The sequence below is a fragment of the Orbicella faveolata genome, unplaced genomic scaffold (assembly GCF_042242905.1).
Source record: "Orbicella faveolata isolate gen_17 unplaced genomic scaffold, um_ofav_v1 contig_3, whole genome shotgun sequence".
In the NCBI taxonomy this organism is placed as follows: Eukaryota; Metazoa; Cnidaria; class Anthozoa; order Scleractinia; family Merulinidae; genus Orbicella; species Orbicella faveolata.
Window position 1 is genome coordinate 16807193 of NW_028301558.1, and position 27674 is coordinate 16834866.

Sequence of the window (27674 nt, forward strand, 5' to 3'; positions counted from 1 at the left end):
AACCCGCTGACCTGTCAACACAACCTGCAATGAGAAAATGTAGTTGTTTACAGATCGATAGGAGAACTAAAATGGAGGAAACGTACACGTGGTCTCGATTTTGTTTTCATTCTGGTAGGGCCCTAACATTTGAATATAGTGCCTAGTGGTTGTGACAAGAATGGCGGCCGAGCGCCCACGGCGAAGGATAACGCAACCGTGCTTGGTATGTACCAACCATTCGTTTGTTCAACGCACCATTGTTTTCCTCTCTGTTCATGAATCGCACGAACAAACCCATTTCTCGATCGGTTTCCTGTGTTGTGCGTGTGCCAGTTCTCTACATAGTCGGCCAGCTGCTTTCTATTATATGATCAACAACGCAATTGAAACCTGGCCTCTCTAACTAAGTTTTTTTAACGTCATTTTCAAAAGGTCTATCCTTCATTCGAAATCTCGTAAAACGAAGTTGTCTAAGTTAAGTAAGCGACTCCGATCCCTAGCGAAAGAGAAGTTTCCTGCATCCTTTTGTTATTTAGGTCAAAGAGAAAAATGGCCCATGCATTCAATTTGGAAGTGGTATTAAAAGTTAATTACCACGTCTGCTTTGCGCGCAAGACATGACTTACAAAACCGATCATCACACCATTCTGTTACTTCGATGCGTACTTCAGCTCCTTGCAGATAAAATGTGTCGAATATTCTTTAAACATAACCGAAAACCTGGAGTTATTTTAGATTATTCGCTAGTTCTTGAATTTTCCCCTGTCATTATTAAACGGCGTCGTAAATTAAAGGATGGCCATTAAGCAGGTACGATATTGTGTGGACCACTCGATTTTTGACGCAATTAAACTTGTCGAATATGTGAAACGTTGTTCTTCTAAGAACCAGAGAAAGGATAAATGAACTATTTACTTATTTATTTATTTTTTAAAAAACCATCGTTAAACTGCTGGGACTAAGATGATCTTTACACACGCAACATACATTTTTATACGCAAACTTTTATAACTTACTAGGTCAGTTTGGTTGTGTTTTTTAGGGGTACAGAATTCGAACGTAGAAGGTTTTTCTATCTGATCCTGGTACATGGCATCTTAACATTAATTTCCTTATATATTAAATACAAATACATTTTAGGTTTGCCCTGGCCTATTCACAGATATTGACACTTAGAATAATTTACAATGTTTTGCCAGAAATTTGAGCTGTAACGTTGAAAACGATTTAGAACACTGCTGTAATAAACATCAGGACCTGAACAATCGATGAAACCGATGATCAATGAAAATCGATAACAATCGATGAAAATCAGTAACAATTAGTGGATTTATATTGATAATAGATGAACAATCAAATGCGAACGTTTTTGTGATTATAGATTCTTGTTGATTATCAATAATCACTGAAAATCAATTGAAATTGATCAATTAGTTAGCGAAAACCAAAAATAAAGTAGAATCATGAACGTTTAAAAAAAGAAGAACTATAAACATTATGAAATATATTTGTCTTTATTGCATTCGTGATCAATCATGTTAACAAGTACAGCACGAAATATGTACATGTACTGCGTACTTTGGCAGTTAGGTGACTGATGCTTGAATTCTCAAGAGTCTGCGGGAGAGAAAAGAAAAGAAATACTATGAAAACCTCATTTCAATTGAGCGTGAAGCGAGTGTATTTGAAGTCTACTCAGATTTTTGACAGGAAATAGTGTTGACACATGTACATGTAACAGCACACGTCTTGCTGGCGAGCGATCACTCTCCGGATGCACAAGCCGAAAGTGATTAAGATGTTTTGTGGAGGGACATTTTCTCTCCAATTGACGATAATCGACAAACACGAACCATTTTCATGTGATTATTGATTGCTCATCAATTTGCTGATAACAATCAACGATTGATTGATCGATTGGACTTCTGATCGTGAATCAATTTCATAAATTATCCAGGTCCTGTAAACATACCGGTATATATGTAGTCAACAGTAAAATTATTTCGTTTTTATTTCTGCATCTACAATATGTAGCTGCATTATAAGTGAAAGTCTTGTTTGTTTGTACACATAGTTTTGCATCAAAAGAATACTTTGGTGCACAAAATATTTAGTTTGCCTATAGATAAGTGTAATTTTTGGTAATTGCATTTTTGCTGCATAGGAATACAATGGGGGTCTTCTCCACAAAGAAGAAATTATGTTACGGAGGGCTATGTATGCCTCTCTAGTAGAGTCCAAGAAGCCTTCGCCAAGCAAGCTGTCCGGACAGCATTCAATGACAAGTGATGAAAGAACTGTTGACGATGTCTCACATAATGTTGGTGCTGAATCAGGCATACATGTAGAAGCAGTTAATAACAAACATTGTAGCAGTCATGATGAATTTGACAACAATAACAAGCATGGTCAATCTGAGCTAAACAAGGATGAACATGGTGTTGAGGTGCATGCCTTCCCCTCACTTAGCAATGCTAAAACAGCAAAGAACAAGAAAACTGCCAAGGAACCAAGCAAACTTTTAAATTATGTGATCAAGAAAAAGAAAGAGAAGAAAACTAAACTAAAAGCTTTATTTAGAACTGCATCACCATCCAATCTTCAAACTCACAGTGACACTGGTATGGCTGGTTTTTCTACAAATGAACATGGGGCAGTGAGCATAAAGCGGCACTCACCTAGTTTACCTTGCAATGGAAAATCAAAAAAGAGAAAGAGACAGAGAGGTGCCCTAGCAGTTTTTGTAGCCATGAATAAATCTGCAGGAGGTAAAATAAATAATAACCATGGCCTGAGCAAAGAACTACTTTTAAAAACCAAAAAGAAGAGGAGGAGAAAGAGAAAAAACCTTGAGAGTCAAGGATGTCAAGCTGACAGCACTGCGAATTTGGATGGTAGCAGACAACGTGGTGTTGAAAGTGAGGAATCACCAGTGAAGAAATCTAGAAGGGAAGAGAAAAAAAGGTAAGTTATAATAAATTTAAAATGTATGTACATCCTATAAAACATTTTGTTGTGTAGTTTATCGCAGTATAAATTTACTACTCTTGTACATTGTAGTATTTTGTGGAACCTGTGATTAAGGTAATTCAAAATACAAATTGATTGAATACTACGGTACATGGAAGAATGAAAGATGTGAATGCAGGCATAACACTACTGGAAAAATGATCTGAAAAATTTTTGGCTCTGAACAGGATTCAAACCCATGACCTTTACATTACCGGTGCAATGCTCTACCAACTGAGCTATCAAAGCCACATGAGAGTGGTCGTGTGTGGGTTCAGTCCTATATCTTCAGTGAAAACAAAATTTCAGGTCGTTTTTCCAGTAGTGTTATGGCTGCATTCGCATCTTTCATTCTTTCATTATTTAATTGCTACTGTTGGACATCTATTGCCACTAATGAATGTACATGTTTTTTGATACTATCCACATCAAGGAATATCAAGGAATAAGTAATTTTAATATTATCCAAAGTTTCTTAACCTGAAGTACTGACTTTCAGTTTATTTTATCTTGATTTAGAATCCTGTAGTCAGGATAACTAGATGACTTGTCAAGTGTGTCAATGAATCTGTTCAAAAGTATAAACAGCGCACCATTTGCACTCCACTAAACAGGGTTGGAATAGTAATATGGACTTAGTGAGTGAATGGAAGGGTCAGATGGGAAACTATTTGACTGGCAAGTCATGGCTTGTGGCATGTTTGGATGCCAAATATCACCAAGAATGAAATTTACCCATCTGCTTCCAACTAATGGAAACAAAGTCCAATTTTTTTTTTTATCCATTTGATACCAACTGCAGTATTTACCACCTATGAAATACCCAAACTTCAAGCAAATTGCTAACAACAGTGCAAGGGGTTTTGAAATTTCCCTCCCCCTTGGAATTTCTGTTAATCTCTTTTGGGGTGGGAACCCAGTTTGGGGGGGGGGGGTACTCCCTTATATTGGCTATATAGGTATGTGCAGCCCCAATGGGTAGGGTTTTTCAACTGTTTAAGTCATAAATAGGGTATCGATTTTGGCCATTTGGTCTTAAATAGGTTATGGTTTTAGCACTCTAGTCTTGAATTGGGTATGTTTCTTAGAAGAAGCTACATGTACTGTTTCATCATTATCAATAGGACCGTCAATAAAAGCCTTTAGTAACTTATGTTTAGGGCAACCTTGCCAGCCGCAATGGTCATAAATAGGGTATCAAATTTTTGGCCAGGTCATAAATAGGGTAAGGGTTTTGGGAAGTGGGCCACACACCCCGATCCACCTTTTCTGGGAGTACCCCCCCCCCCCCCCCCTCGAGGGTGGGTATTATTGATATTTTCCTGAGTTGCATGAGTAGACAACTGGCACCAAATAATCAATATGGATCCCAGTGAATGTTTGTAATTTTTCATAATCCAGTCAATTTAGCAGTTTCAAAAACTACATGTACACCTACTTTGCATTATAGACCAAGCAGAATGGTCCATGCACAGAGGAAATTTGCAAAGAACCATCCACTGAGTCCAAACAGGTACTCTTAATGATCTGAACATGTCCAGGATGTACTTAACAGGAGAATCCTGCTAAATGTTTTGACCATGACATGTTACCTTATTGTAAATAAAGTTACAACCAGATGAGTTAGTTATTATCACCCCTTTAATACAACCACAGGGAACTGCAGTGACTTCATGGTTAGTTGTATCCAACTCTTAATGATGCAGTCCAGGTTTGAGCCCTGGCCAAGGACATTGTGTTGTGTTCTTGGGCAAGACACTTAACTCTCACAGTGACCTTCTTCCACCCACATGTGTTAATGTGTGTGGGCAGATTTAATGCTGGGGGTAACCCTGTGATGGACTAGCATCCCATTCAGGGGGGAGTAGAAATACTCCAGCCTATAGTCACTTCAGTTAATGCTACAGAAACCAGAGGCAAAGGCTGGCCTGTTCATTATGGGCCACTTGGTTTGTGTGCAGACTTTACCTTTTTTAATACAATGGCAATATTCTGGCCAAGCTACATGGCACCTAAATTTCCACCGTAGTCTATTGTTGGGAGACTTTTAACTAGCCAAGAGTGTTTAACATTATGTTGTTAACATAATAAAACTGTATTCTGTTTCTAGCAGTCAGTGATAGCTTATTTATTACCAGGTATTAATTTTTTGGGAATTAACACCTGAGTCGCTAGTGGAGGGAAGGTGCCTACGAAGCCCGGGGGCTGCAACCGCAGTCACATCCCCAAGGTGCTAGAACAACACCCGACTGACCTGCCCAACCCACAGCCAAGCCACAAGCCCCCCGCACCAGGCCCCCTTCAGGCACCCGTCACACTCGAGCCAGATAGCTCAGTTAGAGAAAAAACTGCTGGAAAAAGGGGGGTAAGGGAGGGAACGCCGAAAACCACCAAACTACTATAATTCAACCGACAACGCCATGCTAACAGAGCAACGAACACACTGCAGGCACATTGGACGACAATGTACATGTACGTACTAACCAAGACTACTGCTGGACAATGTCAGCCCCAGGGCTCTCACAACCATACGACTGCTGCAAACGCTACAGAATGCAACAAACGCTTAATAAATGCTAACAAACAGCCAGGACGCTAACAAACGCCTCCAAAAACACTGCTGACCAGACTAGCTCCTAGTCATTAACTATGTTAATTCCATTTAACTATGTTTAAATTCTTTATTTTTAAATTTATTTTATGAAAAGTAAATTTTTGTTTCTTAAATTGTTTTCAGCATGAGATACCAGGAGGAAGCAAATCTGCTATCGACTGCTTGTACAAGAGCAAAGACTGAAGATTTCCTCACTTTCCTTTGTTTAAGACGTAAGTGGCCTTACTAGCTCTTGTAGTGGGAAATTTGAAGAGACTCTTGCCTTTAAACTTCAGAAATAATTAGAATAGGTCCATACAGCATTTTGAGAATTGTTTTAGACTGCATTTTCTGCTTTGAAAGTAAACTGTACTTTTGTAGCATTGTTACAATAAGTGTAAAAATGTTTAGTTTCTGATTAGCAGTCCGGAATATCCCGATAAATTAGGACATCTGTGATGTCACGAAACTCACTTTTCAACCAATGAGAATGCGTGTTTTGGTTGGAGTGTTGTGTTTCAAAACAAACCAAGAGATTCAAGATGGCGGACAAAGAGAGTCGCGAGTACTTTCCAATGCCATGAATGTGGACCTTCAGGAGGTATAGATTTATCTCGAATTGAGTTAAATACTGTCCAAATTATAAAATAAAAGGAAAGTTTGTGTTAGCGTTCCATGTCACAGACAATTCTGCCCAGATAACGATTATCCTCGGACCGAAGGAAGCACCACAGAACACAATGCGGGCCACGTTTGACGAGCTGCTGTCATCATTCTTTGGAAAGAGACCGTACAATCGGTAAGCATCTTTACTCTGCATTTTTCTAAGCACAGAAATGATCGATATGAGAATTGAGGCTTTCCTCTTATCTAGGGATTATCGGGCCGAAATCGACAGCACATGCATGTTCTTATATACCAGCAAAGATAAATTGTAGATGTCCGAAATGTTATACGTTTTGGCTAAATCGAGGAAATGAAATCATCATTAAACAAATTTCACGAGTGAGAAATTCTTGTTCTTTTATACAAAATAAACTAAGCTAGAAAAAATGTATCCAAAATTTTAGTGTCGTCAGATGCAGGGATAGTCAAAAATTCTGTCAATATGTTCTTTGTAAATCTGAAATTTCTCCATTTTGGTATTTATTTCAAATATTTCTTGTATCTATTTTACTGTGCTAAAAGATATCATGTCTGATTTCCACATTTAAATTATGAAAACTTACATATAATTGCTGACTTTGACAAGTTATTTACCCAAAAATATCAAAATATAATTCCTGGACAGGTTGACAAGGGAGCATTCACAATCCATCCACATGTCCCAAGGTTTTATTATATATTTATTTAAAGTATACAAAACAAATTCAGTCTTGAAAGTGAAATCCATTTTATTTTATTCACTCTTTAGGTACTCTCGACCTTGAATTTGCCTCTTGGCAGAATGCAGGACCTGAAACAAATCACAAGCGCTTAGAAGATTATTACATTGCTTACAGATGTCAATATTATTACAAGTGTATTTTTCGTTTTAACATATGAATTTATTTTGAATGTAGTTACCGCATTAGTCTCATTAAATAAGACATTGCCCTCAAGTGGTCTGATAACTCTTATGTTTTCTATTTTTTATTACATATTCTTAACCAAACTGATATGTTTCCTGTTCACAACCAATTAATGTTTTGCATTAGTTTCACAATTAGTGATGTTCAACACTCGACACTACATTCTAAACTCTCATACCTTTTCAGTCTTTGCGTTGGTACATTCAAGCTTCATGGGGAGGTGAAAAGAATCATCATCTACTAGGAACAGCTGCTGTGTGTATAGTTTTTAAACAATGCCAAAAAAAAAAGAGTACAATGCTCCCTTCAAACCTGAACTTACATGTTTTCATGGCCCTCAACGTCTAGTAAATGAGCACAAACAATCTCTCTACTCTTTGTGCCATTCCTTGAGATACTGATAGCATCCATTTACAGGGAATCGCTGCACTACCCCTGGCCTGTCTGTTTCGCTGCCACCTCTGTGCTGTAGGTGGTTTTCAACAGGCTGCTGGCTCTCCAGTGATAAAACTGGGGTGCACATTCGGTGAATCCACCAAAACAGAGACCTTCCAAATTTGTTTAATTTTGTCCATGTACTTAGCGACGTCTTATTTCCTCTCTTTTCCCTCTGTTTTTTCCCCAAAAATTCGGCAAAGTGCCCCGCGCAGGCGAGTATGCTCTTCCATGTACTTATGAGAGAGAAATTGAAAACAACTGTCATAAAAATGAAGGAATGATGCATTACTCAAGCCTTATAACAACAGCGGTTCAGGTACACTTGTAACACCTCAAATTCAAAGAGAGTTTACAAAATAGCGATGTTGTTTACAACTGTGTAATTTGGCATGATGAAACTTTAACAACACTAGAACCAGTAAAAAATATACACAGCTCAATGAAAAATACGTGAATACTAGAAAATAATGCATACACTTTACTAACCTTAATATTTGGCCACAAAATCGCGTCTACACCGTCGCTTGACACTAAAAAAACTCAATGACTAGAAGACAGTCAACATTCTCCTACTACCAAAATGGCCGCTTATTCTCCTTTTCAATGTTTGGTCGCAAAAAGTCCTGGATAATGCTGGCCAGACTCTATGCAAGACTGGAAACAACATACTTTCTTTGTCCGCATAAAAGGTCCACCATTTTCCCTGCTAACAATAGCTTCATGACGTCATGACTGTCCTAATTTATCGGGATATTCCAGACTGATTAGTAAGAGTCACATAGGTCATGTTTGCAACCTACACAAATGTATAGAATTTTGTCAGGAAGGTTTGAAGTCTTAACCTTACAATTTTATTTTACATGTTTTACAGATAATCCTGTCTTGCCTAAAGAGCTTGAGGTCTTCAATCATCCTTGTCTGCCAATGTCACCATTATCAGAGGAAGAAGAAGACAATTCTTCCCCACCCTCTCCCACTCAGTCTCAGTCGTCAATGTCAAATGCGTCAAACCCGTCAAGTGCTGTCCAGAAATCCTATTCAGACTCCCCAGCCCCGTCTGTGGATAGTCCAGCGATGGGTGAGGGGCCCTCTTGGGAGAGTGGTGTTGTTAGAATGTACGCTGATGGTCCTAAGGGACTCGCTGCCAATGGCAAAGAGGAAAAGAAATACGATGAGCTTCTTCCAAGTGATGAGGCAGATGTGAGTGAATTGTTTTTCTTGATGTGTGAATATTAGTTTAATGTGGGTATCACTAAGCTACATGTATAGTAGTTCATTTTTCCTCTACACTCATAGCCATTGATCCTCATAAGGCTGTTGCTTCCAGTTACAAAATTGCCTCATGCTTTAAAATAGTACATACCTGTATGTATTATGAAATTAATGTCACATTCAGGTACATGTACTCGCACTGTACGTGTTGACCCACATCTTACTATTCAATTCAAGCAATTCTTTTCACTGTGAATTTTTAATGGCCTTTTGTAACATTATTTAATATTATATTTTATGATACTATTATTCTCAACTATCTATGGTATGTACATTTACCATTTAAAATCACTATGAAGAGACTAGTCATCAGAAAGTTGGGGACAGAGTCTCCGGGGACCACACCCTTCTCCCCTTTGGACCCTCTTGAATGTGCAGAAGAACCTTGCTACTGTATCTCAAACTCAGTATCTGGTACTCACCACTTTCCCAAACTCAAATCATTTTGCTTGATATACCTTTTCAGTCACTGTCTATTGGCTATCTCAAGCACCTGACATCTCAGACTATTTTTCGTTTGGAACCCTTATTAGAGTTTGTGATAGCGGGGTTCAACTGTATAAGGCAAAAAGGATGAGTGTTTTGGGGCTGGGGTCTCCCATTGTGCTACTCAATATTGCTGCGATATCATTTCACAAATTTTCAATGGTTTGTGTTTTAGTTGAGCAATAGTAATCTAAGTAGTTGCCATGGAAACATGTACCTTGGTAGAAAAATCAGGAAATCTTGACAAGCATTCTTGATATGTCAACCTCGCCCACTGGAAACTTGAAAAATACCACCACATATGGTACCACATGACAGTATTGCGCACACCACTGTAATAGTACATTGTACATGTAAATATTTAAGGGTACATTTGATAATTGTTGAGCTTGTCTAGTAACGTGCTCACAGAGGTCTCGCATTCCAGAATAAAACCAATGAAAATGCATATGGGATCATGGTTTGACATATATGTGCTGAGTGCTTCTATAAAAACACTCAATGCTTTTTAGTTCTCTGTTAACATGAAAGTACTTGAATGTATCTATTTACTTTTAAGTATGTAATTAATTTTTATAATATATTTTTTTCATTCACTATTCTTTCATTCATACACTGTACAATGTACTTGAAACCCAGGTTGCTGGTCAATTTTGTTATTTATTTGTAAATAAATATTAATAAGTAAACACAGATCTGCCAACACCATGGCAGCCTTTTTTGACATTTTCACTTGGTAATTTGTTCATTTCTTTCTGTCAGTTGCACTCGGGTTTCGTTGTACATTTTGTAGCTATTGTTAAAAGCCGCATTTCGAATGCATTCAGTGTGAATTTTATTTAATTGATGAAATGATCGCTGCAATAATTATTCTTACAACCAAAACGTTTTTGTTGCACAATATCATTACTATTAGTTACAATTCTTGAAATCAACTTACAACTTTTTAGGCCTACCAACAAAGATTGCATCACATGTGTTTTGCAGCCTATGTAATAAGATTGAGGATTCATTAAAAACTCTTACTATTTTTTATGGTATTGTGTCTAATTCTTCATAGGCCGTGTATCTTTGAATAAACCTCATCTATTATGATGAATAACTTTTAGTTTTACATCTGAGAAAGGTACTTCTTTGTCTTAAAAATTTGTAGCAGAGAGCTTCAAGACCTGGAAGAGACCAATAATACAATGATGTGGGTTGGCCAAAATTTCCCAAAAGATTTTGACAATCACATAAGAATAGACCAGGCTAGGCGATATTCTTCTAAAATTTTAGAAAAAGTAGGCAAACATTCTAAAACACGGCGCATGTGTGAGCATGTATGAGCATGTGTGTTTGATATGTGTGTTTGACAATTTGATATCGTAAAAAACAAATTGATGTCAGTTTTTAATGCATCTGTCCTGTTATTGACAATGAATTTCGTCATAACGCCTCGTGGATCCACAGCTACTTTGACAATGTTATGACGAAATTCATGATCAATAACAGGACAGACGCATGAAAAACTAACGTCAATTTGTTATTTCAGTTTGAAATGTAGGATGGAAACTGAAAAATATACAGTGTGATAGGCAATTTTCCACTTACCTTGTACCTCTGTTTCAAAACGAGTCCGTGCAAAACCTTTCATACATGTATGAAAATGTGTTTGATTCGCATGAAAACATTTCCATATGAATGATTTTGCACAAAGACTCGCTTTGACATAGAGGTAAAATGCAACTCGGATATGGCTAATTGGCTGAAAGATGAGCTATCAACTGAAAAATTTCATTGGAAAAAGGCCATTTTACTGGACATCATTGAGGGCTGCCCGATTTCAGCGTGTGTAACGTTTTCCACCATACTAAAAATTGGAGATAGTTTTTACTGAACCTCGAGGGAAACGAGCCATTTTCCCGCCATCTCTTGAAAGGGACAAGAATTTTTGATCTATACTTTATACTTCGTTTTGAGGAAAGGAAAACAAAATACATGTTAACAAATTAACCTTCCATGAACTTCGCCGAGGGTTCATCTCGGTGTTGCGATCAATTCCCATGGGAGTTACTTAATCAAAAATGCGTCTATAAGCTACACTATATAATGAGTGCTTTTGGGAGTCACTCTCTATAGTATTAACAAAGCATTTGTTCAAAATTGAGGGAAACGAGCCATTTTCCCGCCATCTCTTGAAAGGGACAAGAATTTTTGATCTATACTTTATACTTCGTTTTGAGGAAAGGAAAACAAAATATATGTTAACAAATTAACCTTCCATGAACTTCGCCGAGGGTTCATCTCGGTGTTGCGATCAATTCCCATGGGAGTTACTTAATCAAAAATGCGTCTATAAGCTACACTATATAATGAGTGCTTTTGGGAGTCACTCTCTATAGTATTAACAAAGCATTTGTTCAAAATTGAAATTTCATGTTATTAATTAATTATACTGTGCGCTTCGAGTTCGGATGAAAATTTTGTGTGCTTAATTGAATATTGCCTTTTTATTTTAGATGAAATTTGAAGAATTGTGTCGTGGCAGTCACGGAAGACTTATTTACCTCGTACGCATTTCCCACTAGTCTTTCAGAGTAATCCCTTTATTTCTTGAAAGTGAATCCTTGTAAAAGCTGTGAGCCAAATGATCTCCGAATTCACTTGCAGTCGGCCGCGGTCTTTATACTATTCTTGTACAAACAGGACAGTTGATAGGTTTGCCTGAGGGAAACTTTTCTCTACTAAGAGTTAAGTCGCATGATCTGCATGATCTGTATCCCGCGTCTTCTCGTGTCTTAGTCGCGTAAGACTTTCCATATAGGGACCCATAGGGTGAAAGAAACTTCCGGCTACTTAAGCATTAATTCATTATTGTTATCGTCATTGTTTTTATCGTCATTATTCCGCTGGACGTCTTCGTTGTCGGATTGGGCGTGATGACTTATATACAAAAGTTGATAACTTAACTTAAATAGATGGCTACAGTGTAACAACAAAAAATTTTATGATTCTTGATCCTAGTAAAAGAGCTTTGGTTATTGATCTTAAGCCTTTATTGTGTGTTACGCCGAACTCTTTGATGCGATCCCTGTAAATTTTTTTCATTTGTTTGTTTTTTAGAGTCCAAGAGAGCTCACCAAGTCTGTCACACCTCCATTAGCCTTCAGAGTGTCTTGCCGTCCTACGAACTTGTCAACGTACAGGTCAAAGGACAAGCAGTTACCAAGACCCATTCCTAAACCCTTCGCTGTCAAACCTACTTTAACAGGAGCTTCGGTCACGAGAACTTCATATTCTCCTTTGACGGGTAACGGAGGTGATAGTGTCATTTCTCGTCCCCCTCCCCTGTTACAATCATCAGAATCGTCGTCCTGCTCTCCGCCCCCTCCACCCCTGCTGTACATCCCTGCCGCGGCTCAAAGAGTCACTCATCTCCACGGGCCTCCCACGCTGCAGAGATTTCCTTCCACGTCACCTACACGTGATCAAAAGAACGAAGCACGTGCAGAGCTGCCCCCGAAGCTGTCAATCATTCAAGATGAAGGACCACCGCCTTTGAAGAGATTTCCCCCTGTTGTCATAGACCTTGAAGGCGCGAATAACAACGAGTCGACGGAAAGAAACGTGAACAAATCAGTCACAGTAGAGGATAATTTATCAGAGTTCCAGCCACGTTCGTTGTGGACTCAGAATAAAAATGAATCGAAGGCTGGAGCTACAGTGGTTAAAACTGAGAGATCGAGCACTTCTCTGTGCGACTTAACTAAAATTTCAGACGTAGAAGCAGGGGTTAATAGGACCACATCCCCCTGGAGTAGCAAAGAAATGCCTCTGCTGCGGAGACACTCTTCAGCAAGCCAATATAGCGATGCTCCCGTTGAAGAGATGTCGTTTAGGATTTCACGTGCGATCAACTGTAGCAGCAGTCCACCTCGGCTTCAACGTGTAGCTATCCCAGTAGACTCCGGTAGCCGAACACCGCCCGGTCGAGTTGAACCGTCCGGCGCTCGTGGTGAAACCTCACGTAATCACCTTGAATCGTCCAGTGGTCGATTTCCGTCTCATCCGCCAATTCTTGTAAGACATTCGACGGGTTTTTTGGAAGAAAGCGTTGGTCCAGCATCGCTTCAAAAGAATACACTAACTCCTAGCATTGACCACAATCGGCGGCATCCTTCACCTTTCGGGGATTTAACGTCTTCTAGACACGAAAACGCGCAATCATTTCAAGAACGTAGTTACGCTAGAACTATTCCCGTCGCTGGACCCCTGGCCTCCTCAAGGCATTCTCCACTCTTCATGTCGTACAAAGAAAAATTCAAGAGTACCTATGTCTTCTCAAACCGTCAGACGTTTCCTCAGGCAGAGAATGAACCTAGGCCTGTGCAAGTAAGCTCCTTGGTCGTGCCCAGAAACAATGGTGTCAGCTTGGCATCAAACCGCTCCGAAGTTAATTTAATGAGTTTTCAGTCATCAGTCGATGGTTTTGGCCGATCGGATGAAAGGCAGCCCTGTCGCTCCATGTACAATCAGTATGCGAGACCTTCCTCATCTTCTTATGTTCATCGACCGCACGATAAACTCTCGAGTGGAGTAAATACTGGTGCAGTGTCAGCTAATAGGCAGTTTAACAATTCGCCTGTGGAATTTAAGCGAATCCCTTCTCCAAGATCGGACTTGTTCAGCGGCATTTCACCAGAACCGGTTAATACTGTGTGTATTCCACACGTGGATGTCACGTCCCGGAGTTCCTTGCGTTCTGGAAAGCAACAGCCGACGTTACGATCGGCTATTGGACGAAATGAAAACGTGACTCACAGCTTGCCCCCAACGTGGTCTCATCTGCAGTCGCCCTATTCCATACCTTCTGCTTCACGGAATTCTCCTCCCAAACCGTACACTTTCTCTGTGAATCTGTCTCAGTCTGCCCGTCAATCTGGCGCGTATTCTGTTTCACATTCGAATTCAAAGACACGGACTATAGATGGATATTCGTTGGGTCCGCTGGGATCAAGCGATGGGCACCAGGTGTCTGTTATTCAACGTGCAAGTGTCAGCAAAGGCGAGCCACTGAATAGCGCCCAGCGCGAGCTTTGTGTAGGTGAACAAGAAAATTACAGAACGTACCATTTGCCAACTGCCTTCCAAGGAAGAGATTCGCGGCCGGAGTCACGCTCAAACGCACTCTCAAGCAAAGTTGCTTCAGGAAGAGAGCACTCACATGTAATGCAACCTTATATAAACGATCACAGCGCTGCAGATTTAACCAGGGAGACCTTAACCCCCTTGGCTCGTCCCTCGACCCCGGGAAAGCCCCAACCTTCAAACTCGCCAAGTTTAAAAGAAACGAAAAACAAAATTTCAGATTCAACAGTTACTGGCAGTATCAATGTTAAGTCTAACAGTTCTCCGAAAATTGTCAAGAAGACTGTAGGTTCCAAGCGGAAGGAAACGATTTGCCCTTCTCTGGAAAAAACGAATGATTCACCAGTGTTTCACCCCAGCGAAGAGGAATTCAGGGACCCTGTTGCCTACATTAAGAGGATACGCTGCGATGCTGAGAAGTTTGGTGTGTGTGTCATAGTTCCTCCTGACTCATGGAAGGTTTGCTATTCCTTTGCTTACTCAGGTTTTACTCTCTTTTTTTTTTCGGGAGATTTTAGGAGAGGCGCGGTAGCCTCGTGGTTAGCGCGCAATCGAGAGCTCTGGGATTCTGGTCGGGGTCATTGCGTCATGTTCTTGGGGGCAGCACACTTGACTCTCGTGTAGTTGTATAAATAGGTGTTACATAACAGCTGGGGCAACCAAGGTAAATCGTGGGTCAGTAGGCGGGGAGGGGGGGCAGGTGGGGGGGGGGGGCTCAGGGGGGCTCGGGGGGGTGCTGTGATGAAGAAGTATCCCATCCAGGTGGAGGACTGGATGAATACACCTGGTCTCTGAAATCATTTGAGCTAACCAGAAGTCGAGCTTGGGGTCTGAACGTTTTGTAATGCGGCAGAAATTATTGTGATTTTTCTCTCAAAGCATCAATAATAGTAACTCTACCTTCAGCCTGAGTTTCAGGTCCCTGAGAGTGTGCGGTTTAATAGCGAGTGTCAGCTCATACACAGACTTCAAGACAGGTAGGTTGACCTCAAACGCGCGTGCGAAGGCTAACAGTAAGCTATGATGAATCGTTACAAGGAAATGCATTCTGTAAGGGAGTTTGTCATATGAATCGGTTCTCTTCCTACCGGCTGTTTCGTGTAAAACATATGATAATTCCCAACGGAAAAGTGTAGCACCGATCAGATACCTATCACGATAGCATATACTCACAACCAAGAACCATTCAAGGCTTGTTAACACCTACGTGTACCGTGTACCATCAAGGTGTCTGTGTTAAGCGTGTTAATTTAAGAGAAAATGCGTAAGCCAGAGATCGCTGAAAACCACTCTCAGTAATAATGACGTGCCCAAGAGAAGAAAATTAATCTGGGGATAAATTAGGGCGTTAAGTTTTTTGGCTGTGAATTTTCCAGGTGGGGTCCTGTAGAGGAGGAATTAGCCTGCATCAAGAAACATCTGGATCAGCAGTCTATATCAATTGTGCCCATGCCTCAGGTAAGTTATTTAGACATCACGAACAAGAAAATAAAATGCTGCGTGCAATTCTTAGCAGAAAATAACTTGGTCTGGCTTTCAGATGTGTTTATGATTGATAGGAAACTTTGCTTGTCACGTAGCTTGCGAGTTTAAGGACGACGCGGGGAGGGGAAGGATGCGAGGGATAGAGACTCTCTCGGCTTCGCCGCTCGTGCCCCCGGCCTAAACACGAGAGCCTGCTCGCAGGCTACTTGTCAGGCGCTTATTTTAGTTCTTTTAGACATGTATTAAGCGCAGGAGTGCTTCGTCGAAGGGTGTAAAGCTTGAGGATCATGGGGCACTTGTATCGTTTGTTGATCGTTATATTTTACTGTTTCTTCAGATTGGAGGATATGAACTTGATCTACCTCAGTTTTCCAGAGTGGTGAAACAATTTGGTGGACTGCAGAAGGTATGTCTGCCGTTTACAAGCTGCCCCCTCTCCCGGGTGTAAGTTTCCACTGTTGCAAGCCTGCCCTAAACCCCTTGCGAAGTTATACAAGCCCGGACAGGCTTAAAACGGGAATTTTGTGGTACATGATGACTTTTTAAAGATTGTAGAGCAGTGTTTGCAGAGTTGACCGTTGTGGAGACTGGTAGCTAACCTAGGTGACACTTCCTTTTGTCTTCACAGGTAATTGACAGCAAGAAATGGACGAAAATCGCCGAAATATTGAAAATACCGCGGGCGGTAAGTCTAGCTTGCTGTGGCTTCCAAACAGTATTTTTACTGCGATAGAGAAAACAGCAGATTTTTCCGCTTGTTTCACATCGGCTCTTTGGAAGAACATGCAACGGATAAAAGAAATGGCTGAATTGCAAGTTCGCCTAGAATCACTTACAGTCTTCTAGTTTGTAAAATATTACCATTTCTCGAGTTTGCGTTAATTGTCATGCGAATTTAGTAATGTTGAAGAAAATCACTTGTCCAATTACCTGCTGAATTTCGGTATAATCAATTATTAGCCAGTGAAAAGAGGTGGTAAGGTTTAACTTTTCTGGTTTCTGAAACTGGTTTTAGATAGCAAACTGTAGTTATGGCAATTGAGTTAGATCAAATGAACCGTCAGTTATTTTAGTTAATTTAATGGAAAGCTGCTTTTGTAAGTTAACGTTTCCTTGTTTCGTTTTGTGATTCAGACTCAAGACCGCATAGGGAAACTTCAAGATATCTACTGCAAATATTTACTCTCATACGATCTTTTACCAAAGGTACCACTGCTGTTTGTGTGTTCCTACCACTCTACAACTAAAGAGAGGTATCGTTATTTGCAAGAGTTACTGTGAGCTGATGATTCCCGTATTTGTTTTTCCTGCAGGATGAAAAAGATGAGTTGTTGCGGGAGGTTCAGTCGGAGAAGGAAAACAGTTCTACTAGTGGTATGTCTTGGTTCGAATTTAGCGTATTTAATATTTTATTCCGTAGTCCTTCGCGCTTGTAGGTAGTCTAGGCGCGAAGGTCGAGCTTGTGTTCCTTTTCCTTGCGTTCGTTTTACTCGGTTTTTTGAGCGTCTCGGACATTTTTCTTCCTCCGAGTTCGGCTTTCACAGCTCGACTTCTGGACAGATCTATTATTTGTGTTGTGACGCGATGGTTTTGTGTAGTGGACTAAGCACTTTGTGACACTTCCCCGGTGGAATGTTTTTCTCTATTGCACCAAATCACGTTTGCCTCGTTTGGGACTGTTTACATTCTGTTTCCATGCCGACTGCTCCGCTACTGCTTTCGTCTTGAAAGCTGGTCAGTTCCTCAGCTACGAACTAAGTGCTTAGTTGACGCATTGCAACAGTCTCTTTACAAGCTATTTTGCAGTCTACACGTTACTCACTCGAGTTTCGCATTTCTTTTTGTAGCAGACCAAGACGCAGCAGCTGCCTGGTCTGTGAAGGTAAGAACATCATTTGGTATTTTCAATGGTATTTTCAGGAATACTTTAAATTCGCATCCTTAGAGATTTTCAGTCTCAAAAGAAAGAAGACCGAAAAATGTTTTCTTCTGAGAAAGTCTTTAGTTACTGATAGTGATCAGCATCTTATTTCTCCTAATAATTTCAATACATTATCAAGCAAACAGTTGATGAGAATAAAGAAACTCGTCAACTAGCTGATATGGGTCTGATCTACGTATAATTTCTCAGAACTAACACAAAAGAAATGTATTGTATAACCAGTAAGGAGAGTTGACATTTTGAGCTGGCTACCGATTGACTGCTTTTGTGTTATGTTTAGGGCCGCAGTTTAGCCTTAGTACCGTTTCAAAGAATTGCGCGTAACGTGCAGGGACATTTCTTCAAGAATCCGCCTTCAGTTAACGAAGTAGAGGTATTTCTTTCACTTTTTCTTACAGTTATATCGGTGAACGTTTTGCAGCGTTAATAGCATTAAATTATTGCAAAATGTTCAGTCAAACAGGCTTCAAAACAGAATTCAGAGTTTTGATGCTGGGTAGCGGCGAAAATTTCCTCGCTTTGCAATCAGAGAACTTTTTAAGAACAATTTTTACTTAAAGTTCAATGTACTACATGATTAGTCGTTATTCCTTTCGTTTGGTTGATACTTGTTTGCTTTCACAATTTGTGTTTTTTTTTTTCTGTATTGGAAGATAATAAAGCAAGCTTATAGAGAGCTCCCAATGAGCCATCTATTCAGCTAGAACAACGAGTGGAAAACGTGTACATTGTTTTCACCACTATGACGTAAATTTTGTGTTTTTTCAGCGGGAATTCTGGAGGTTTGTTCATAACCGTGAAACTTATGTATCGGTTCACCGTGGAACTGTGGACACAAACCATGAGGACAGCTGCTTCCCAACTGACAAAGGAAATCCGTATGCAAAGTAAGTGACAAACGCAGTGCTCAACGTTTGTTGGACACCAGTTTGGAATATTGCGCGCCAGCTTTCAATCGTGGACACACCTTTGTTGTTGAATCACTCGATCACTTGACAAAGTGACAAAGTTGTAGCTCGAAAGATTGGATCATTTGTACTGATGCGCTTGTAGTTTTAAGAGCGCCAGGCTTGTTAGTGAGTTATACATGTACGTTGTCAACCTTCCTACTTCATGTCTTCACGTGAAGATAGTAACGACCAATTTTTTTTTAGGCTTGGTTGGAATTTGAATGTTCTTCCGCATCTGCCTGGTTCGGTTTTGAAGCACGTGGGATTTGTTCAAGGTAAGAGAAAAATCTAAGCTGGTAAGCTGCACCGCCTACTTATGACAGTTCATCTTCGTTGAGGAGGTTTCTGTGTGTGAACATAGCCGATATGTTTCACGGTTGTACAATCCATAGCACAGCTTCCGAAACTAAGCCTTTATAAATGATCTATGAACACAGCTGAGGAGTAAATTTGTAGGCGGTTCTTTGTAACGAAAAGTTATTAATTTAGCTGTTTTAATATGGAAAAAAAAATTTCTATTCTCTGTGACAATTTCAGACGTAACAGTCCCTTGGGTTCAGTTGGACATGATCTTCTCAGTAAAGCCGTGGCAGACTCATCCACTCGCACTGTACACCGTGGAATATCTACACAGCGGTGTCGACAAAATCTGGTGAGGACTGCGAGCGTTCTGAGTCTCAGGTTGTCTAATATCTTCATTTTTGTCTTATATTTTGTTATCTCTTCATATTCATAATTTGCATGTGAATGAGATTTCATTCACATACAAATTAAACTCATATAAGTGGTTGTGCCTCTGGCCTCGTTTTGATAGAGAAGCGTAAAGCAACTCTGAAATGGGCTATTATGTTTCAGTCGGCATTTTCCTCACCGTCGCTGTAATGATTCTAACTACAAAGTTCTTACCTTATATTTTCGATTGAATAAGGGGCTCCAAATAAGTGCTGAACTCGAATAAACGCCGGGCCCAGGCCCAGTTTTATTTAACACCCTCTTTGTTTTCTATCAAAAGTAAGTGGAGCTTCCATGATCATTTTAGATCAGAGAAAGAGGTATATTTGCCTTCATTACAGTGCTTTGTAAGTGACCTTTTCATAAAGGAGCCGGGTGTTTTCCCATCTAATCTGACTGTGTGGTTTACTGATGTGTTTTAGGTACAGTGTTGCTGCTGGGGAAAAGAACAAATTCGAATCTCTTTATGGTCAAGAGGACAGCGGAGCTACTGAAACAGTACGAGTTGATAAGATGGTAAGCTAGTAAAGAAAAAGACAGCTTAATTTTTATAGAGGTTTATTACGTAAGCATTTACCCTGGACTCTGACTTGTCGGTTTTTCGAAATGTGACGTGTAATCGTATAAGCTGTGCTTCTAGTATTAAGTGTCTGTGTGCTGTGGGCTGCTAATAGTTAACAATTATATGAAGTGATCTTCGCATTTCGTGTTTGCACCTCAGTTCATATATATTTCTTTTCGAACGGTTTTCATTTGAGTGCCGAAAAGTAATTGGTTTTGTATCAGCTATGCTACACGACTGGCTTAAAACATTTCACGCCACTTTTTCATCCACCACTCGTTCGCACATGTTTCCCTGCGCTTCGCTTTGGCCATATGTTCTTCGAGTTTTGATTGGTTCACTGTATTGTCTGCGTCCTTTGTGATTGGCTAGAGTGATAACTTTGGTTTTGGTTTCACAACACTATTTATTACGTTATGATTATTAGTTTCAACTTTGAGTTTAATTAAGTTAATTTGAATTACGGTGTAGTTCCCTTTTAGCCGTAATTAGCTCAGTAACGAGTTTAGTCAACTTTGTCATCAGGTTTCTCCCAGCAGTCTGACTGACAGTGGACTCACAGTTACAAGAGTGGTGCAGAAACAGGGACAGTTCGTGATCGTCTTTCCTGAAGTAAGACGCGCTGTCGTTTTGTCCTAAATCACTTAAGTACATGTAGTGGTAGCTGGAACAGGTCAAGGCTGATGTCGATGATGTTCCGTCAAACTAAATTTTACGTGATTTTAACTAGCATAGAGTTTTACGACTTTATCTCTCCGTTTTCTCTTTTAAGTGTACCTAACCCCCAAACCTTTTTTTTTCGCTAAAACGAATCCACTTGTTAATCGAAGTATTTGGGCGAAAAACTTTTGAATTTGGTCGAATCCCCGATTTTCTATGCCCTTCCAAAGTCGCTCTTGAATTGTTACGCGACCGCGTTTAGGGAGTCTGGCGCGGCGGTTGCTGATGACGTCTACTCAGGAACCAATCACAGTGGTGCCTTAGTCAGCTCTCTGTATTCGCTCGGGAAAATGGAAAACAAAACTAATCATTCCAATATGTTTTGGGACTAAAACGTCCAAGATTTGTTTCAAAACCATTTGTTTTTCGTCACTCGATTCGGAAGACTCGGAAGACGGAAGAGGAAATAAACTTCGAAGTTCGAGGTGTTTGGTATTGTGATCAAACACTCAAGGCAGTGTTTGATCACAATACCATACACCTCGAACTTCGTCAAAAAGAATACTCCGCTACGCATCGTATTTTCAACTCTCTTCTCGATGTTTGGGAATGCGTTCAAACACGATCTTTCGTGTTTGATATCTCACATGACACCAGAATATATAGAAAAAGGCACACTTTGAACATGTATGGTGCGCTGCTATGTTTGGGACGGAGTATAATTTTATTTTTCACGATCTGTCTTTGCAGGCTTACTACAGTAGTGTCAGCTGCGGTTACTCCATCTCAGAAGCAGTGGCCTTTGCTCCCCCTGACTGGGTGGTGCTTGGGTCTAAACGATACAAGGTGAGTTAGTAAGGCTTTATGATAACGGACGGTGTGCCTTCTTGGAAATGATAGAATTATGTTAACCAGCGGTGACTCTTTACCTTTTATATTAAAATTGGCGTTAGTAGAAGCCGTAAGATCATATCAGATCCTATTGGCGTGTTCAGTACCCTGGGTACCAGAGGTTTTTTGTCGCGCGCGGCGGACGGAAATACTTCGCTACATGACCGACACCGGAAACCGCGCAAGAAAAACTTCTGGCACCCAGGGTACGTGTTCAGTAACCTTGTCATTAATTTTCAATTGGTATTCTCTCATTATTATTATCTCACTCCCGCATCTTACGGTAAACATGTGCCCTTCAGTTGATCTTGTCTGTCCAAAGATGTCTTTTGTTTTTGTGCTTTTGTCCCTGCTAGTTAGTTGTTATTGTTGTAGTTGTTGTTGTTTTTTGTCTTTCCCTAGTCCTACCTCGTGCGTTTTGGTTCTTCCATGTCCTTAATATTTGGCTTGCGATCTCGGCAAACTTAAGACAGACTACAGACTACAGTTAAATCCTTTTTAGTTTCTGTCTGAATAAAGTTAATCATGTTTTTCTTTCAGAACTTGCAGGGCACCTCGTGGTGGAGCGAGTTCGCATTTGAAAAGCTGCTGCTTGGCTTGGCCAAAGAGGTAACACGATTCATTCGGTTCTATTCGTTCTGATTCTTGGTTGTGCCATTAATGAAGTGCAGCACTGACTGGAAGTTCGGGCTCAAAGAAACTGTAGTGCGGAGGGGAATCCACACCGGCTGAAAAAGGGTAGCCGGACTGAGCGACACCACGACTGAGCGTTTATGATCTTTTACTCAAGTGAAATGTGAGCGCGTCCTTTTACAACTTTTACTAGCAAACAATTAACCCATTCCTTTTGAGGAGGAATGGGCAAATACGGACATATGCAGTGACTTCCGAGCGGTTGCTCATTTGGCCTTTCTGTATAACGTCTTAAGCCCCGGCTAAACGATCGCAGCATTTCAACGCAACACACGTGTTGCGACATGTTGGGTGCTATTGGCTGAAGTTTGAAAATGGTCAAATTTGAGCCAACAACACTCAACTTTGTCGCAACATATCGCAACATGTCGCAACAGGATGGCCAAACGCGCGCGACGTGTTGTGCCCAACAGTGTTAAATGTTGCATTGAAATATTGCGATCATTAGGCCAGGGCTTAAAAGTTACTCGGGAAACTTGTGACGAGAATTGTTTGACCCCGCAACTTACGTCAGAGAAGTTGCTTGGCAACGCCACACACCGATGTGATGTTAGACTGACGCGACAACGTTCGGAGAGCTCGCGAGTACCTAAGCAACTTTTTAAGAGTCGGAAGCTCGTCGAAGTTTTACGAAGAGAACACTTGTTCCCCTGGTTGAACTCATGGGTGGGTTAGGTGGGGAAGAAGTGAAACTCCAGCTTATAAAATCAAGCACCCTTGCAAGGTGTGTGAGTGTGTAATCTAGATATAACTTTCAGAGTGTCCCTCATTCACTTGGTTTCCAAGCACTGTGTTGAATTGCCTGGGAATTTGTTAAACATGAGGAATATTAATTGTCGTATTATGGTCGATACACTTGTCGGATGTTGACTGTCCGGTATGTGTTGCAGTGGCGACGAACATCATTAATAATAACAGGCAATGTATTGTTAAAGCGAGCACAAAGGCAATCACGCATTTCTGTTACCAAGCGTCTCGGGATGTTTATACGTAAGAAATATGCACTGTTTCAGAATAGTCCACATAAGAAACGACGCTGTTTTACAGTTAAGGATCGTTGCAACTGTTTGTAATGTAAGTTATAAGCTGGTGTGGGTACATGTAAGTTTGAGCGAATAAAAAGTAAAATACCTCATTACAAAACTGAATCCCGCAATCACTTTTAAACGAAAAAATATTACCTTTTTGTCACCAATGAATGGTTTTTCTTTCTTTATCAGCTAACTGATGAGAATCAGGAAGTTCTCCAGTGTTTACTTACAGAACTAAAATCTTTAAGGTAAGCAGTATTTTAAGTTTTAAATTGTACTTAAGGTAATTCCTCTGAAATAAAAGTGACAATAGATTTTTGTTCAAACTTTGTCCACTGAATATTTGTCATATGATAACTTCAATTTTGAAATAAAAAAAGGGGGTGCCCATGCTCATTAAGGAGCAGTGAGGCATTGAAAATGCCCCATTTTGGCATTATTTAATGCTTATCATAAAAACGCATTCCCAATAATTGTAAAATCTTTGTGAGCCCAGACTCATAAGAAAACGCATTAAACTACAGTCAATACATTGTGTCGGACACAACTAAACATTTTAAGTTTGATTCAGACAAAAAGCTAAATCCTTGATTAAAATTTGAACTAAATTTCTTGACGTGGTTACCGACTGCAAAATAGAAAAGACCACAGTGTATCTGCTATTTTTCTTATTTATTAAATTTTCAGCAATAGAATTTAGATCAGTCTTTTCTCACGCGAAGCTTATGATTAGTTGATTACAATGACTGGAAAAAAAATTGGGGTGCCCGTGCTCGTTGGTGAGCTAGAGCCATTTTTCAACTGAAAGAGCTCAATATCAAGGCAAATCCGTCATGTTTTCAATATGCGCGTGCACGAGCGCGCGCTAATGACGCCATAAATTATGCGCAGTAAGGATGGGCAATGCAAATGTGAGGAATGACCTTAAGTTATAAATTATTGTTAAATTTTTTAAAGGCAAGAATCCTATACAAGACAGCTTAAGGTGCTTTACGACCATAAAAGTGCCTCGATATTGTTGAAAAATTTCGTCCGTTGTGTTGTTTTACGTAGCCTTTTAAGATGGTTTGGTTTTTTTTTTCCAAAGGGACGAAGAGAAATCTTTTATGGTTCAACTTGTGGAACTTGGCTTAGTTGAAACGCTTAACGACAGTGAGATGAAATCGTCAGGGTCTCCTGGAGGTAAGATGCAGGCAGTCAACATTGTCTTCCGAAGAAACTCTTAACGCGTCACCTGGTAAAATACTGGTTAGACATTTTAAATGGTTAAAATTTTCATTGGTGGACGTCCTTCCTAGGGACCTTACGCATATACGACGGCGACGACGAGGACGACGCCTATTGAAAAATGTGTTTCTATTTTATTTTGGAATTACGCAGTTATGTAGAACTATCCAGTGTGTCTGTCGGTATCGAAACTTGCCCCTGCTGGATATGCTACGAATACGTTCAGTTCCAAATAGAAATACGAAAAACTAGCCATGGTGGGTCCCGTTGTCAAAAAAACTTGGAAGTTGGTCGTTTCGCATTGTTCATTTGCGGAGAACGGCAAAGAAATGTACCAAGAATTATAACGCACGTGCACAGCCATTGTTCTGTTCATTAAACCTTGTTTTTTGTAACGTTCTCGTTCCCGTTGCCGTCGTGTTTTTCGTAAGGTCCATCGTAACTGGCTGCACCCGTGTTACACTTGCCGTATTACGAGAGGTGTGACGCTTGTCCTCACTTTATAAATATATCGTTATTGTTTCAGTTAAGAAAGGAGGTAAGACATCGATCGCCAACTGGCGTCAGGCTGACTCGAGCTGTGTTTTATACTGTGAAGACTGTGACCGCCCTTGCTACCTGTCAGCGGTGAGTGCTCACTACGTCTACGTAAATCATGAGGTGTTACGCGCACGCGTGGATGGAGGCTGGCCACGCCCTCCCCACCCCATTAAGCATCTTTTTAAGAGTCGGAAGCTTTTCGAATTCGTGACCACCCAATAAAAACCCACCTAGCGGTGGAGAGGTGGATTTGAACCCGCCACCTCGGGGTCACAAATCCAACGCTCTAACCACTAGCCCACGATGTCTCCATTCTAACTTCCCTCTCAATTTGAACTGAAAGGTGCCTTTTTAGCCTACGGTTCTACTTTAGATCGAAAACAAATGTGAAATTTATTTTTACGTCGTATTTTTATTGTCTTCAATCCAGGTGACGAGTGAAGATTACCCTCAAGTTTTGTGTTTAAAACACGCCGTGGAACACATTCGCGAGAAAGGCTCGCCAGAGGGCTTCAGAATTTTAAGCAGACACGATACCGTAAGTACACGATGCTATGATTTAAATTGCACTTAATCAGGAGCGTATTTCCCAGTAGACTAGCTTGAGATAAACGCTCCCGAGCTGTCGGCTCCTGTCTGCAAGAGCAGAAAACTGACCGAAAGTAACTTTGCAGTGCAGCGAGAAGTAAACGAGAACAGAAGTCATTTTCACAGAATAATCAGCTTAAGGTTGTTCGTACTCGAAAATGGCAGTAGCACTGGCTCTTACTGTAGCAGTACTTACTGTAGTAGATGTCACGTTGTGTCAAGTGACGTCATAACCACCGTCGTTCAATGTTGCTTAGCAATGTTTTGATAAAGACCGCTGGCTTAGTTGAGTTTTGGTGACGGTTGACTCAGTCAAAAAGGACCAAAATGTAGTGTTCCGCTGACATGACTCGTTAAACCTTACCATACGTCACCTAATCCGTCATAAGAAATGTTTGTGCGTCCGAAGTCAGAAATAGATAGACTGTTTTGAAATTAGCAAGTTTTTCAGTGTGAATTTTCATCGCGATCTTTAAGTGTTCAAAATTGGGAAGATTCACATGGAACAAAAGTTGCTGCGTGACCAACTTTGTTATCCACCATGCAAACTCTTTAGATTCTTCAAGTGTCGTAACATCTTGAACGTACAAAAAAGGTTACCTTACTGGTTTTGTCACGTTATTCGTCAGACTTGCCACTTGTTGACCTTTTCTTACTCCTTGGCACATTTATCTCCGTCGAGCGAAGCGAGAGAGCGATCTTCGAGCGATGAAGTAGCGAGCGCGAGCGACGTAATTCCCCAGGGAATAATCATTGGAAAGGACTTTTAGAAAGTTTAGTTATTCGTCATCTATGTCTCGTGTTACCTAACACAAAATTGATGTGTTTTTGTTTTGTTTTGTTTTGTTTTGTTTTGTTTTCTTTTCTTTTCTAGTGTCGACTGGATGAACTCATAAACGAGGTCGAAGAAAAGCTTAAAAACGCTTCAACTGTCACCGGGCTAACAAACTGTTAAGAACGTCGATCGAAGCAACGCTAAGAAATCTCCTCCAGTTAAAGAAGCATTTATTAAGGGATCTGGTCAAAAAAAGTCCTACTCTTCCTCATCGTGGCCGAAAGTGCAAAGACGGAACGGATGCGAGGGGCGGGACGCATGAAGAAAAACACTAAAAATTATCTGCTGTTAATTTTTCCCGCCTCTACTTCCCCCTCCGTGTCCCCCCATCGATCTTTCCTCCTCGTGTTCCAATTTTCTTTTCCTTCCTTATTTTGTCTTAGTGGACAAAATGTCTCGAATGTATAATTCTTCGTGTTTGGTTCCTGCTCGATGACATGCGCTCAAAGTAATAGTTTTCATCAAGGTTAACGTTTTGGGTCTGATATAGAATAATATTAAACACACCATTCAGCGACAATACCATTGTAATATCATTCTAACATCATTGCATAAGGAAAATTTCAGAGTAAAGAATTTGTTGCTTCATGTGAAGCAATGATATATAAATAATAGAAATAGTTATTTGGGACTAAATGTATGTATATAGTACATTGCCAAAGATAGAGGAATAGTGTCATAATGCTATAGTTTATAAATAAATCAACAATGAAATTGGATTAAATAATTCCAGTCGTTTTTCGTAAATGTTTTTATGGCTTTATTTGGTTGACTATTACTGTTGAATTATCCGGTCAGAATCATCAAACTTAGAATACACAATGTCGTTAAGTGCATACGAGCCACGTGACCCATCAGTCCGGAGCTTATCCCGGTTTCTGTAGCATGTAGTGACTAGAAATATTTCTACTCCCCCCTGGATGGGATGCTAGTCCATCGCAGGGTTACCCCCAGCATTAAATTCGCCGTTACTCATTTATACACCTGGGTGCAGAGAGGCACCGTGAGAGTAAGCACAATGTCCCCGGACCGCGCGATCCATAGTCAAGTGCATTAA

The 27674-nt window shown here is 40.3% G+C and overlaps 1 protein-coding gene and 2 long non-coding RNA genes across 5 annotated transcripts; 2 read left to right on the top strand and 1 right to left on the bottom strand.

The window, feature by feature from the left end:
• Positions 1-66: 66 nt before the first annotated feature.
• LOC110060744 (uncharacterized) lies at positions 67-27364 on the top strand. Of its 3 annotated transcripts, none has more exons than XM_089298584.1 (26): positions 67-205; positions 2147-2946; positions 4442-4504; positions 5729-5817; positions 8465-8793; positions 12457-14940; positions 15388-15458; positions 15858-15939; positions 16304-16372; positions 16595-16651; positions 17101-17172; positions 17280-17340; positions 17814-17848; positions 18189-18281; positions 18677-18795; positions 19063-19133; positions 19396-19510; positions 20013-20106; positions 20678-20764; positions 21563-21658; positions 22244-22312; positions 23617-23675; positions 24515-24609; positions 25181-25281; positions 25625-25732; positions 26657-27364. In XM_089298584.1, exons 1-26 carry the CDS (start codon positions 161-163, stop codon positions 26735-26737), a joined length of 5445 nt encoding a protein of 1814 aa, XP_089154710.1. In that variant the 5' UTR covers positions 67-160; the 3' UTR covers positions 26738-27364. The 3 variants fall into 3 exon arrangements, with proteins under 3 accessions (XP_089154710.1, XP_089154711.1, XP_089154712.1); XM_089298585.1 differs by having other exon boundaries at positions 17817-17848; XM_089298586.1 differs by lacking the exon at positions 67-205 and having other exon boundaries at positions 2809-2945; positions 4440-4504.
• LOC149106666 (uncharacterized) lies at positions 5824-7102 on the top strand. The gene is made up of 2 exons (XR_016209965.1): positions 5824-6383; positions 6999-7102. It is a non-coding gene; the product is annotated as an uncharacterized LOC149106666 (long non-coding RNA).
• Positions 6904-7948, bottom strand: LOC149106667 (uncharacterized). The gene is made up of 2 exons (XR_016209966.1): positions 7478-7948; positions 6904-7040 (listed from the first exon to the last, which is right to left on the bottom strand). It is a non-coding gene; the product is annotated as an uncharacterized LOC149106667 (long non-coding RNA).
• Positions 27365-27674: the final 310 nt, after the last annotated feature.